Raw genomic sequence first — 15,533 nt, forward strand, 5'->3', positions numbered from 1 at the left:
AGTAAACGAAGTTATCACTGAATAAAAACCCCACAAAGCAGAAATGTAAACATTTTTCTGGTAGGGGTGAAAGAGCTGAAGTGATTATTAATCTTTCTGAACTGACTTTTTCGTCGTTAAAAAGTCAACAACCCGATAGCCACCCCCCTTAGATTTTTTTTTAAACGAGTCTGCATAATACCATGTGGGGTGATTTTGTGAGAATAACCAGATGTTCGATGCATGGGTAATATGAGTTTCCTGTAGGACAATTATATCTGCTGCTAGATGTTTAACTTCCCTCAACATTTTATATAGTTTTTCTGGTGAGTTCAGTCCCCTGACGTTATATGTAACAAATTTTACTACTGTCATTTATCTTTCTGGTTTTCTATAATGTTACCATCTTCCTCTTTCTCCCACTCATTCCCTCTTCCTCCTGTTCCCTTATCACAATTTTGATACAGACAGCGTCTAGTTTCTTGGACATAGAACACATCAGGGTAGACGGGTAGACCCAGGAGGGGGCTCTGTCCAGACCCTAAATTGACTACTTTTTCCTGTGACTTTTTCCTACTTTCCCCTTCCCTCCCCTCCCTCTCCTCCCCCCCTTCCTGAGATCCCTTATCGGGTTGTGTTCCCTCATCTGTCAGGGTCACCTAGTCAAATCTCTTCCTGCCCTCTTGGTTCGACCTTTATCCCTGAGGTTGAGCTCTGGCCATGGTCGCCTGGCACTCCTCTCCCCTCCACTATTTGTGGGGGGGGGGAAGATGCAACTTGGCTCCCCGGGAGCCACATCCAGAAGGACAAAAAAAAAAACCCGCTCCGGCCTCCCCTTTCCTCCCCCCTAGACATCCACATAGTCCCCTATTTTTCCCATTAGATTGTCCTATTCTTCGGCACCTCCTGCCACTGGTTATCTTCTTCTTCCTCCATCTTTTCCCATTCTATCTCTGCCCATTCAGGTATTTCCCCCATTGGTAGATTCAAGTTATCGCAGAAGTCCTTTAGTTCTTCTGGACATCTTAACTTTATTGTTTTCTCCTCTTTTCTGACACCCAGACAGGCTGGAAATCCCCAGAAATACTGAATATCCCGCTGTCTTAGTATTATCACCAGGGGTTTGAGAATCCTTTTTCTATTTAAAGTTTCCTGTGATATATCCGCAAACACTTGAATCTCTTCTCCCTCATATTTCAGGGGTGGTCTGCTCCTCAATTTCTCCCAGATCTGTTTTCTCACTTCATACCTGTGGAACCTTACAATCACGTCTCTTGCATTTTTTGGTGACTTTGGTGATTTTTCTAATCCTATGGATTCTTTCCAGCTCTATCTTTTCTGTTTCAGCTCTCCCCAAGAGTGGATTAAACACGGATTCAATCATTCCTTCCAGTCTCCCCTCTCCTTCCCCCTCAGGGAGACCCCGGATTCTTAAGTTTTTTTCTCCTATCTCTATTTTCTTGATCTTCTATTTTATAGAGCATATCCCTTTGAACTTTTCGCAGCTTCTTCATTTGTTCTTTTACTTGTTTAATTTCCTTTGTGTGTTTGTTTAGTGTGCCTTCAGTTTCCTCCACTCTTGTTAAGATTTGCCCTAGGTCCCCATGCAAAGTTGCCATCCCCGTTTTCATGGTATGTTCCAGTTTGGCGAACATTTCCGCCATTTCAGATTTTGTGGGGGGATAGTCTTTGACTCCCTGCTCTTCCTCCATCTCTCTTTCCATCTGCATACTGTCCTTTGTCCCATCAGGGCTACTTAATTTACTTGCTTCTGAGATTTTTTGACTTGGAGATTTTTTATTGCCTTCCTGGGTCTGTTTTGGTTTAGTCCCTGTTTGTCTTATACCATTCGAGCTGTCATTAGGGTCATGTATTTTTTATTGTCCCTGGGCTTGCACTGATTTTTGCAGTTTTCCCACCTCCCTCTTTTGCTGGTTTATTCCTCATTATGAATCCAGTAAATGTGAAAAAAAAGAAGAACAAATAAGGAGGTGGAGGATCCTAGAAGCTTTATCAGGTTTATGTTGAGTTGCTGCTTACAGGTGTTGATGTGTCAGTGCTTATCCTGGGAGAGAAGGGGGGGGGTAGAGGTGGTGTAGTGGGAGAGTTAGATTACTAAATGGCAATATACCCTTCCTTGGTCTAGCCACAATAGCTCCAGGAAGAGATCCTTCAGTAACCTTGCTGCATTGGCTCTCCACTACCACATTCAGAGTAGAAACCCAGACAATTCGCCCAGAAATAGGGTAAGAGTCAACCTCCCCTCCGCTCTCTCTGAACAAAGACCAGCAGAAAGAAAAAAGGCACTAATAAAAAAAGAAAAAAGGAACTAGAGCCTCTTGTGTTCAACAGATGTTTATAAGACTCTTAGATGGATGTCTCGTTTATTTTTGGCTATTTACTTTTCTTTTCCCCTTTTAACTTCCTGTCTCATTTATTCCTTCCTTTAAGTCCTCTTGATATATATTAAATTCAACGTCAAAGTCACATTCACAACGGACCCAGAGTATAGGTATTTGGACAGCAAATTATGTTTTGTAATAGCGCAGGAAATAGCCTTTTTCTTTAAAAAAAAAAAAAGGAGAAAAACCAGGTCCTCTACCTAGAACCAGTCTTGGGGTATTATTAGACACTTAGATGAGTGTCCCCTTTATTTTTGACTCTCTGCTTTTCCACATATGATGTACTATCACTTTTTAAGTCCATACATCCTTCATTTTAAGTCCACCTGGTTCATCCCTGGGCTATCACATTTTACAGATAGGATTTTTTCATAGTTACATAGTTACATAGTTAGTGAGGTTGAAAAAAGACATGAGTCCATCCAGTTCAACCTATGATGTGTGTGTGTGTTTGCTTTTAACCGTACATTGTATACCCCTGTATGTTGTGGTCTTTAAGGTGTCCATCCAATAGTTTTTTGAAACTATCAATGCTCCCCGCTGATACGACTGCTTGTGGAAGAGAATTCCACATCCTTACCGCTCTTACAGTGAAGAACCCCTTAAGCACTTTAAGGTTAAACCGCCTTTCCTCAAGTTTTAGTGAGTGGCCACGTGTCTTATTGTATCTCCTTTCTCTGAATAGTTAGTTCCTTATGCTAGGGTCGCCAGTACAGTATTTGTACATTGATATCATATCCCCCCTCAATCGTCTCTTCTCCAGAGAGAATAGGTTCAGTGCTTGTAGTCTTTCCTCATAGCTGATGTCCTCCATTCCCCTAATTATTTTTGTTGCCCTTCTCTGGACTTTCTCCAGTTCCAGCACATCCTTCCTGAGGACCGGTGCCCAGAACTGGACAGCATACTCCAGATGTGGCCGGACCAGAGTCTTGTAGAGCGGGAGAATAATCTCTTTATTTCTGGAGTGAATCCCCTTTTTTATACATCCCAGTATTCTGTTGGTGTCAAAGGCCTTTGCAAAGTCCAGATACACCACATCCACAGGCTTACCTTTATCTAGGTGGCAGCTCACTTCATCGTAGAAGGTTAATAGATTGGTTTGGCACGAACGATTTTTCATGAATCCATGCTGATTACTACTTATAATACCGTTTTCATTACTAAAGTCTTGTATGTGGTCCCTTATCATCCCCTCCAAAATTTTGCAGACTACTGATGTTAAGTTTTCCTTAAGTTAATGTGTATGGGGGGTGGTTTTACCCCTCTCACCTCCTCTAGACTTCCCCTCCCTGGGATCTCTCTCCCGACTCCTCTCGAGACTCAGCAGGATGGTGTCCCCTTTGCTCTCCTCCACTCCCTGCTCTCTGTTCTGTGCTGTATGCCGAGCAGTGTACGCCAGTCTCCGGCTTCCTGCCGGGGGCACGTGACCCTCTGGCGTCTTACGGCTCGGCTCCCTGGCTGCACTCTCCTCCGCTCCGGCCACTCTCCATCCGTAATGAGCCAGCGAGGACAAGGGGAACAAAAACAGGTAACCAATCCCGAAGGGGAGGGGGGGCGCAGGGTTTAGTTGCACATTCCCTTAGAGCGGTTCTCCTCTGGATGGGACGCTCCCAGCGTTCACCAGCCACACCTAGCTGGCGCCATGATCAGGCCCCTCCCTCACCCTTAAAAAAAATCTAAGGGGGTGGCTATCGGGTTGGCTAAAGGATTAAGGTTCTCCTTAGAAGAAAGATTAACGGACCCAGAGGGGAGATTCCTCTTTTTGAAGGGGAAACTCTATGAAGAGGAAGTAACCCTTGTTAATATATATTGCCCCAATGACAACTCGGCAGACTAATTGGGGAAGGTACTGGGACAACTAATGAACTTCAAGAAGGGGGGAGTGATCTTAGCCGGGGACCTGAACCTATGTCTCAATCCAGAAGAGGATAGCACTTCACGTGTTCAGAGGAGCAAAAACTCCCAGATAAAGAGTCTAAAGAAAAAATTATTCCAGTGTCAACTATCTGACATATGGAGAATATGTCACCCAAAAGAAAGGGATTTTACTTTCTGCTCCTCTGTCCACGGGACATACTCAAGAATCGATTATATGATGATTGAACATAGGTGGATAGAGAGGGTTATTGAAACGAAGATAGAGGTCAGGACCTGGCCGGATCACGCCCCCGTCACTTTGAAGATGAGGCTTCCAGGAGGCCAACCTAAAAGGAGCTCATGGAGAATTAACGAGGAACTTATAAGGGACAAAATATGGGGGAAGGAAATTGAGAAAGAATTGGAATTATATTTCCAAATCAACGAAACTGAGGAAACGTCAAAAGATATTGTATGGGAGGCCCACAAAGCTTATATCCGGGGGTGTTAATCGCAAAGGGCGCACAAAGAAAAAAGGAAAAAACTAAAAATAGAGATAGATTAATAAGGGAGATCTTTGAACTAGAACAAAAGCATAAGAAAACTCAGGAAATATAATTAACTCATTTATTAGAGGCAAAAAGGGAGGAATTAAAAGAGCTACTGGATCATGAAACTAGACAGGAGTTCAATAGAATAACTAAAGAGAAGTACTTAAAAAGTAATAAAATCGGAAAATATTTGGCAAGAGTCCTCAGAAAGAAGAAATCAGTAAATTTTATAGATAAAATAAAGACCAAAAATGGAGATATAGTCCATTCAAAGACAGAGATTGCGAAAGAATTTCAGAGCTATTATGGCAATCTTTATGCAGTGAGAGGAGAGGATAAACAGGCAAAGGAGCCAAATAGAGTAGGAAAAATCGAGGAATACCTGAAAGAAGCGAGCTTGACTAAAGTAGAAGAGGAGAAATTAACACACTTAGAAGCCCTGATTACAGAAGAAGAGATAGGAAGTGCTATAAAAGACACCACAGCAGGTAAGAGCCCAGGCCCGGATGGGTTTACAATAGGCTATTATAAAAGATTCGGAGAGATACTAATTCCTAAAATTAAAGGATACTTGAATGGATTGGGGTCAAAATTTGAGATGAGTAAAGAAGCCCTCTTAGCATCTATCACTGTTATATTGAAAGAAGAGAAGGATCCAACATTGTGCTCGAGTTACAGGCCAATCTCACTCCTTAATGCTGATACAAAGTTGTTCACAAAAATCTTAGCAACAAGGTTGAAGGGGTTAATGACAGATTGGGTGCACTGTGACCAGGTAAGATTCATCCCAGGGAGACAGGGAAGAGACAATGGGGTAAGGTCCATCCTCTTACAACAGATGATAAAAAATGAACACCCAGGTTTGATACTGTCAATAGATGCTGAAAAAGCATTCAACAGGGTTAACTGGGAGTTCATGATAAAAACCCTGGAAGAGCTGGAAATAGGACCAAGAATGATGGCCTGGATAAGAACAATATACAGGCATCCCACAGCAAGAGTAAAAGTAAATTGAACATTGTCAGAACCATTTGAAATGTATAATGGAACGAGACAGGGGTGTCCACTCTCACCAATGCTATTCGTCCTGTCCCTGGAACCCCTTTTGGCAACAATAAGGGGATGTCCGGATATTGGAGGAATAAGGGTTGGGGAGGTAGAGCATAAAGTCGCGGCCTTTGCAGACGATGTCTTGCTCTACGTCTCCAACCCAAGAATTACTCTGCCAAATTTGATGAAAATTTTGAAATACTATGGAGACCTATCTAATCTAAAAATTAATCCAACAAAATCAGAGATCTTGAGTATTAAGATGAGTAAAAAGGAGGAAGAGGACCTAAAAAGATAGTTTCCCTTTATATGGAGAAAATCAGAATTAGGATATCTAGGAATTAAATTAACATCAAATCCTGAGAAAATGTATAAGGTAAATTATATCTCAATCTTAAATGAAATAAAAACTGAAATAAATAAACTAACAAATCGGTCCCTGTCATGGATGGGAAGAATAAATATAGTAAAAATGGCTATACTCCCAAAGATATCATATACATTTCAAATGATCCCAATCCCAATACCTCAGGTATTCTTAAAAAAAATGAAGTAGATCGTAACAAGGTTTATCTGGAAAAACAAAAAACCTAGAATACAATATGCAGTACTAACTAAAAGTAAAATACAAGGGGGCCTAGCGATCCCAGATTTTAAAAAATATTACCAAACCTCAGTACTTTCATGGGTGTTGGAATGGGGTAAAGAAAAAAGCGATAAAAGCTGGGTGAAAATAGAATGCACGATGAGTGGCGCACAATTAGGAAAAATTATTTGGATACCACCACAGTATAGAGAATTAAATTCAAAAACACATATAATTACACGTCAAGCACTGAAAATATGGGATCTAATACATAAAGAAGAAAATTGGAAATATAATTCACTGCTTATCCCTTTACGAGACACAACATTTTCCCCGCCAGGAGAAGGGAAGATACATGGGAATTGGTTTGGAGAAGTAGATGCACGATTAAAGGATATAGTAATTAATCAAAAAATTATCACTTTACTAGAATTACAGGAAAAAACAAATTGGAGGGTGGATGAATGGTGATACTGCCAGCTGAGGCATTTTGTTACTTCATTGCCTCAACCATTAAGAGAGGTAAAAGAACTATTACCATTCGAACAAATCTGTGTGTCAGATAAGATAAAGAATAACATCTCAAATGTATACAAAATCTTGATGGGAACGAGAGAGCCGGCAGTACCGCCCTTCATAATAAAATGGGAAAGGGAATTAGGGGCACGAGGAGAAGATTTTAATTTAGAAAAAGGCTTAAAGTTAGTTCACTGTTCCGCGGTAGATATTATTACCGCAGAGATGAACAATAAATGTATTTCTAAATGGTATAATATACCAGATAAAGTAAGTAGGTTTAAACCCGGGAGTACGCATCATTGTTGGCGGGGATGTTGGGAAGTGGGAACAATGGCCCATATTTGGTGGGAATGCCCAAAAATCAAAAAATATTGGAGAGAAGTGATAAACTTAATTTAAAAAATAGTAAATATAGACATCCCAGAAGACCCATGGATATGTTTATTTCACGGAACAAGGAACTCAGTGAAACAATACAAAAAGACACTAATTCCTAATTTCCTAAAAGCAGCTAAAGGCTTAATTCCCTTAAAATGGCAGAAAGATGAAGCCCCCTCGAGGGGGGGATTGGATTAGAAGAGTGTAAAGAACGAGAAATTTGGAAGACCTGAGGAGTGGAGAGGAAGAACAGGAAAGGGGGGTGGACATCTGGGAGGAATGGAAAGCTTTTAAAGGAACAGGGGACTACATAGCTTTAAGAGGAAGTGGTGACTAGGGGTTGGGGGGGGGGGAGGAGGGGGGGAAGGGGGGACGGGTATAGAAATGTTTATGGTTTAGAATGTAATGTAAGTTTGGTTTTATAATGAGCCCATAAATGTACTTGGGTAGAATGGATGTTGTCATATAAAATTTGGAAAAAACAATAAAGAAATATAAAAAAAAAAAAGTCAACAATTTATTGTGTGCAGTAAGTTCATCTGTTTCATGCAATATAAATTTAGAGGGAAGATGTTTTACCTCTAGGGTATCATAGCTGCATCTCCAAAAATACAGTACAGTAAGTGAGTGTTGTCATTCTAGGCCAGTAAATGTTACTGACAGGGTCATCAGGTACAAATAAAGAGAAAAAAAGTCTTAAAAAAGAAAATCTAATGACAGATAACATACAATAATTATATTTTGTGTTCTTGGGTTTATACATGCTTTAAGGATTAACCGCTTTACGACCGCCCGCTGCATTTATACTGCGGCAGGCAGCCGCTCCCAGGCAAAACGCCGTACATGTACAGCGCTCGCTCTTGGGAGGCTAGGGGGCAAGCGCGCGCCGCCGGCGGCGCCCTCCCGCCCCTGCTCCCGCTCGTCAGCGGGGAAGCCGATGCAGCGGGCAGGTGGTCCGATTGCCGCCTGACACCCGCGATCATTCCCCGCTGAGAGAGAAGAACGGTCAGCTGTTGTAAACACAGCTGACCGTTCTTCTCCCTGGAATGATCATAGAGCCCCTGTGATCCTTCTATATAGGATTAGTGATCGACTGATATTGTTTTTTTATTGCCGATACCGACATTTTGGTCTTTGCATATCAGTATCAGCCGATATCTGGCGATATTTTCGGACATTTAAAAACATTTTTTTTTTATTTATTTATTTTTTTTCAGGTACTCTTGTGGAGGGATCTGGGGGTCTAAAAGACCCCAAACCCCTCCTTTGCACTTAAAAGCATTAAAAACGCCAAGTTTGGCTGTTTTGAATGCTGTCATTTTTTTGAATTTGGCGCCGAGTACCCGGAAGTGATGTCATGACATCATTTCTGGGTTTTTACATGGAGACCCGATCAGAGCCGAATGCGGCTTTGATCGGGTCTTCCGCTGTCGTGCAAGTAGGATGCCTGGGTCTCCCGGTGGGACGGGAGACCCAGGCGAGCCGCGGAAGGTGGCAGGAGGGGGGGGGACGTCCCCTCCTTCTCAGCCACATCGGTTTTCATTACAAGACAGCCAACCATCGGCTATGGACGCCGGTACTGGGGTGATGCCTCTAGCTGCAGGCATCACTCCGGTACGAGCACTTTCCCGAAATATCGGCAATATCGGTAACCTCAGGGGCCGATTCTCATATATCGGGGAAAGTGCATATCGGCCCCCGACATATCGTTGTTGCCGATAATCGGTCAATCCCTATATATAGGATCACATGTCTCTATGATAATTTCAGAAGTCACGCCCCCCCCCCCACAGTTAGAATCACTCCCCTAGACTCACATTTACCCCTTGATCACCCATAATGTTAACCCCTTCCCTGCCAATGTCATTATTACAGTAACAGTGCATATTTTTAGTACTGATTACTGTAATAGTGTCACTGGTACCCGCAATGTCGCAAATTGCAGATTGCTGCCATTACTAGTAAAAAAAAACAATAAAAATGACAAATCTTTCTCGTAGTTAGTAGGCGCGATAACTTTTGCGCAAACCAATCAAAATATGCTTATTGCAATTTTTTACCAAAAGTATGTAGCAGAAATTGGCCTAAAATGTTAAAAAATTATGATTTTTCATTTTTTTTTTTTTGAGAATGTCATATAGCAGAAAGTGAAAAATATTGTTTTTTTTTTTTTTTTTTTCAAAATTGTCGCTCTTTTTTTTGTTTATAGCGCAAAAAATTAAAATCACACAGGTGACCAAATACCATCAAAATAAAGCTCTATTTGTGGGGGAAAAAATTCATCAATTTTATTTGGGTACAGCGTCGTATGACCGTGCAATTGTCTATTAAAATAACACAGTGCCGAATCGCAAAATGGGGCCTGATCAGTAAGGGGGCAAATCCTTCCGGTCTTAAAGTGGTTAAAATGTACCTGTATCTAAAAAATGCCCCACAAAGCAAGAGTAGCCATAAAGACCATGCAGGCGTCTAAATACTGTCCATCTCCAGAGAGCAGCACTGACAGGAAGGAAGAGGAGAGTGGAGAGGTTTTGACATCACCAAGTTGGCCAGGCTGTGTTTGTCACTTACAACAACTGACTGGGAAGGTGTTTGTTGGACCAAGGTGCACTTAAAAAGGATTAATAATCTTTCTAAATCGACTTTTACCTCAAAATACTGCATAATTCATAAACCTAAAGTGGATGTAAACTCTTACATATACCTAGTGAAGTGAACAGCCTCAGATCCTACACAGAGATTAAACAAATCCTCCTACACACGTTTTACATGTATATCTGCTGTCTTCAGCTTTCTACACTCTTTAGAAAGTGCAGCTTGTGTTAAAAATCTTGTTTCCTAATTCAGCAGTGGGTGTGAAGTTTGTGTGTGAGCTAATTGGAGGAAAGGCACACCTCCCTTTCACATAGGCAGAGGAACAAAGAAACTTGCAGAGCTGCAATCTGAATAGACAAGCCCTCTGCTTATCTATCTGTAAGCACCTTCCCTGACACAAATTTTCAGCTGCTTTTATCTCGTGTGTTGGAGAGCTTGTCAGAAGTTATGCTGATGATAGAGGAACGGAGCAGTAGAAGGACATGGCATATAGAGCTTTGGAAAGAGATAAGTTAACACTACAAATATATGTGCCTAGGTCAAATTTCATGAATGGGGTTTACAACCACTTTAAGGTGCATGCAATAAATTCAGCTAATTCATGCAGTAAAAAGAAAATGTATAGCTACTGTTTGTTCTTATGAATGTGAACAGTTTTCCATACTTTATAGTGTGATATATTACTAATTCTTGTTCCTATCATATGGTTACAAAACACATTGGTATACTCTAAGGTCTCCAAAATGTTATATCTCAGATAGAGATGTGGATACATAGATTTAACTATACCTGTAACTGGCCGGGGGAATGGCTCGAGTACGACATGAGAGGGTTACTTGCTCTTCAGCTGAACCTTCTGGAAACAATGTGTTCTGGGGCTGTTCCTCAAATACTGGACCATATCCCTCAACTGGTCCTTTGGTAGATAGTAAGGCTGAAAGGGAAAAATACTAGTTCAAATTTAAAGAACTAATTAGGTTAGAATGTATTTTATTTATGACAAGAAATTGGTAAAATTGATTCATCATATCATACCAGCTTTTTCAAAGCAAATGTACACATTTTTTGTGTCATTTTTACATTCGGGTGACACTTGGCAGTCTGCATTGCATGTAGTCACATCTTCAGGAGCAATTGTTTTCTTAGACAAAACCCCCAACAGCTGGTTATTTATTTAAAAAAATAAAGATTAAAACATATGCCACACACAAATATTGTGAGCAGGAGCAGACTCCATAGCCAATAGAAGCTCTAAGGTAGAAGGCCGGGCACGGGCACAAAACAGCCTTCATACATGGACGTGTTGGCTGTCAGTAAGTCACAGTTGGGATCAGGCTCAGAGACCAGTAGCAAGGTTCCTACTAGCCAGCAGGATAAGTAAACAAGTAGGCCAGTCTGGTGGATGAGACGGGCTCACCCGAGGCGTGGGGCCTAAGCACTAACCAGTCTTCACCAGAGCTCTTGATGGTGGGGATGGATTTCACTGCATGCTATTGCCAGGTCACGTTCCTCAGGATTGCTCCACCAGGAGGTGAGGAAGCCGTGGTTTGGTAGAAGACATAACAGGTAGCGATAAAGCAGAAGTATAGCCAGCAAAAAAAAAAAAAAACAGAGGTTGTTAAAAAGCAGTTGCAGGTTGGGATTGAGTGGATGTGTAGCCGAGGAACAAGCCAAAAGTTGCTAAGGATTGGTGCTGACGATAAAAACCACTGCAGGTGTGCAAAGGAGCAAGATGTCGACTTGAGAGAGCACAATAATCTGGCAATCAGGATGTGCAGAGACATGACTTAAATCAGGAGCTTCATGCTCAGAGAAGAGTTTAATATACACTTCCCGCCAAAGACCTCTGCCTCATGTGCCCCTGGCTTTTTATACTCTGTCCCATAATGCAACCTTGTCTCTGCCAACTGTATCAGCTGGGAGCATTGATAGTTTCAAAAAACTATTAGATGGGCACCTTGGAGACCACAACATACAGGGGTACACAATGTACGGTTAAAAGCAAACACACACACATCATAGGTTGAACTGGATGGAATGATGTCTTTTTTCAACCTCACTAACTATGTAACTATGTAACTATGTAACCCACTGGGACAGTACCAAAAGCCTGTGTACCATTGGTCAGGTTTCCTCCAGCATCCAACGTGCCTCCCTTTTGGACTTGCTGGGGACACTCCCTGAGACCAGATGAATACACACTGGGCACACTGAGCAGACCTAACTACGAGTCTTGCTCCCTGATAAGCAGAGTGCACATAGGTTGTGCCTGTTGCTCTCCTGATAAGCAGACAGAGCCAAAACTACCTAGCACCTGACTAGAAGGGTGCTACATAAATATTTGTATAATAAACTGTCGTTGTCTTATTTGGATTGTTTTTGCCTGAAAAATCCCATTCACACTTTGTGCAAACAAGCTCTTTGTATGACTAGGGATGTGGCACGTTTGGGGGTCAATGCTATTTGAATCTATTATTAGAAGGCCACAGAAAACCTCCAGCAGTTGACACAAATGACATGGAACAGGTCAGTCTCTCCCAATTGTGTGTGCGCCAGTCCACCTTTGATCTTGTAAGGACCTCCGGTATCCAGCATACGAAGCTTGACCTCCACCAGCACTTTACAGGGCAACATCTGCTTGGCTTTTGTGACATAGCCTCCAGCATGTAAACAGAAGCACGTGGCAGGCAGGACTCTTCTGCACTAACACCTTTTATGTAAACTGCTACTGTATGTTGCAACAGCCAATCAAAATTGATCACATCATCTGACATCACATATCTTTCTCTGGTCACTCTCTCCTGCTTGATCACATGTTCACTTTCCAGGACTTTTAAGAAGCTGATAAAAGTTTAACTAGATACTTGATGTATCCTGCTGACCACCCCAAGTTTTTCTAGGAAAGGGAGTTCACCCTTAGATGAACCATAAGCCATTAAGTTAATTCTCCATACTTTGGTTCCCAAGGCATAAATCACTTTATTCCCCCGAACCGTGCTATTTAGGAGTGTGATGCTGAAAATGACCCATTCCTCACCAGCCACTTGTGTACTCACTTGTCACATGTCTTGTGACAGTAGATATATTTTGTTCACTGGATTCACTTTGCATTATAGGACGTCTTCACAGGAAGATACCACACTTCTACTAACACAAGACCTTGCTCTTGTGACCTTGCAGGTCATCCCTAGACCACAGCATGCTCTAACATGGAGGGAATCCACAAGGTGAGGGACATAAAGTGCACCTGTTCTTTCACTGACCAGGGATCTCATCGACCACCACAATCACCCACTTCCTATCAAGGATGGCTGCTAATTGTTATATGTCCCAAACTTAAAAGGTAAATGAGTGTGTGCTAGGTTAACCACCCCAAATGTTCTTCAGCAATACAAGGCTGCTTAACCCGAAGGTTTAAATAGCTTTAACTCCCAATTGAATGCTCTTCTGATACACCAAGGTTACACTAGTTCTTGACTTGCTCATTTTGTTCAGTAAGCGTCACAGACAACTTTTTCACTTAAACAAAGTTTCTTTCTGAAAATGTTTACAGCAACAAAAGTCCAAAGAATGTGGATTGTTGAAGAACAGGCCCATTGGAGGGAGGTAATAATGAAGAAGAGCAGTCACCTAACAACAATTGGTCCTCACAAATTCCCATTGGACTTTCTCTCTAGTGTTGGTCCTCTGCAGATGATTAGACCCAAGGACACAGCATATGAAACACCTGCAGAGGAAGAAGTTATGCAAATGACCTGACCCCTGCAGCAATTAGCCAGAATGTTTAAAGTGACACAGTACCAGTATTACAATACAACCTCAAACACAAAAACACAGTATATAGTAAGCACCTGTCTACTGGTGGATAGACAGCCTGAAAAGTGGGAGACTCTGGTCTGGAGTCTGCCTAGGGGGTGAATGGGCAGGATGTGCGGTTACTTGTACACCACATTTTGCACCTGGCTAAAAGTACCAGGTACTTGAATAAATGTGAGGCTCACGGTATGTATGTTGAGGGAATGTCAGTGTGTAGGCAGGTTAAAAACTGTTTATTTTAGTGAGTGAGCGGCTGGCCCAGGCCAGAGGAAAGGGTTAAGTGTTGTAAGCTCAGTCCCAGGGCTTTTTGCTTATAGCCGGCCCACCTGTGCCATAAAAAGCTGACTAAGGTCCAGGATGCTTCTTTGTTGGTTTGGTTCCCATTCACAGCTTGAAGTACTGGGGCTGCTGCGCTGTGGAGGCACCAGGATTTTCAGAGACATTAAAGTCATAGAGAATGCCTATATGAACTTTCACCTCATGGAGGTATGCCTGGGCAGCCACACTACTGTAGATAGTTTAGGAAGAGGGACGTTGTTCATATTGAACTGTTATGCTGCAGCTTGTTCAGTAAAGGTACATTAACTGTTCTGAGCCTGGTCTGAAGTTGAAGTAACACCACAAAAGGGTTAATTTGGCAAGAGAAGGAAGAAGAGTGTATTTGCTAAGAGTAATCAAGCACAAGTTCAAGACACAAAGCAACCAGTTGTTAGGCGTGGTACCTGGGAAGGTGGTAGGTCCTCTTGTAGCGAGAGGGGTCGTTACCTGGCTCCCTCCCTAGCGGTCGGTATCCAATGGCACTTGCATCTGAGCCCACATTACAGAGATCTTTTTTTTACTATTTTTCTATTACTGTTACTGAGAGGTATGCTGGCTAGTGGAGTCGGCGCAGGCTCAGTACATCCCTACTAATGCAATATCTACTAAGTAACAATGTGTAGTGAACTGGGACAATACACTTTTCAGAGGAACTCTGTACTTTAATTACTGCGCACAGTGAAGTAACTCATCTCTAATTCAGGGAACTGCCTTAATGTTAGATTTTTCAGTCTTCACCTAGTCCTGGGCATTGATGAGCATGCTCAGTGTGATCAGGTACCCCCGTGTACAGGGCAAAGATGACCCTGCCCACAATTGATGCTGCAAATTGCTGTACCCCTGTGAGGGAAGTATTTGTGTTATTCTTTTGAAGGATAAACGTGGATAAGAAGCCAACTAACCCATGATTGTTGATTTTCCTATGTGTTCCAGGCTTCAATGCTTGCTGAAAATATTTTTTTGACATCTTTTCTGAGATCCCTGCTTTATTCCCCTGTCCTTAAATACTAATCTTTTATATATGATGCACAGCATGAATGTAAAAAAAGTTCTAGAGACAGAGACATTAGAGCTCTGAACCCGCAGATGCTTAGAACTGTGTGCTTCTGGGTGAACTTTATTCAGGTGAGATTGGTGAACAGGAACCAGAAATGGACTGTGGCAGCAAATGTAATTTCAAAGACGTTAATGCAACCTGAGCTTGTTTTTGGCATTTGACTGCCTTGTCACAACAATGGTGGAGGGGGTGGCACCAGAAAGGTAAAAGGTTTAAAGGGTACCGCCATTTTGTGAAGTAAAAAATTAGCAAATAAAAAAATAAATAAATAAATAAGTTAGTATATACAATTGCGACACAAGTATTATTGTAATTGAATGTTATTAAAAATGACAGTACCTTTCCTTTCAATCTGCAACATTGTATTTTACTGCAAAATGCAATGAAATATGGCTACCTGGAGGCGTTCTGTACATCACATATGG

General features: G+C 41.9%; 1 protein-coding gene across 1 annotated transcript in view; it reads right to left on the reverse strand.

Moving 5' to 3' along the window:
- The window catches only part of CNTN2 (contactin 2), a 211,473-nt gene that overhangs the window by 130,009 nt on the left and 65,931 nt on the right, over positions 1 to 15,533 (reverse strand). The window contains exon 3 of the mRNA XM_082245194.1: positions 10,707 to 10,851. Within this exon, the coding sequence (XP_082101320.1) occupies positions 10,707 to 10,851 (145 nt within the window). The remainder of the gene's footprint in view (positions 1 to 10,706; positions 10,852 to 15,533) is intronic.

This window comes from Pelophylax lessonae, assembly GCF_965119305.1.
Source record: "Pelophylax lessonae genome assembly, chromosome: 2".
In the NCBI taxonomy this organism is placed as follows: domain Eukaryota; kingdom Metazoa; phylum Chordata; class Amphibia; order Anura; family Ranidae; genus Pelophylax; species Pelophylax lessonae.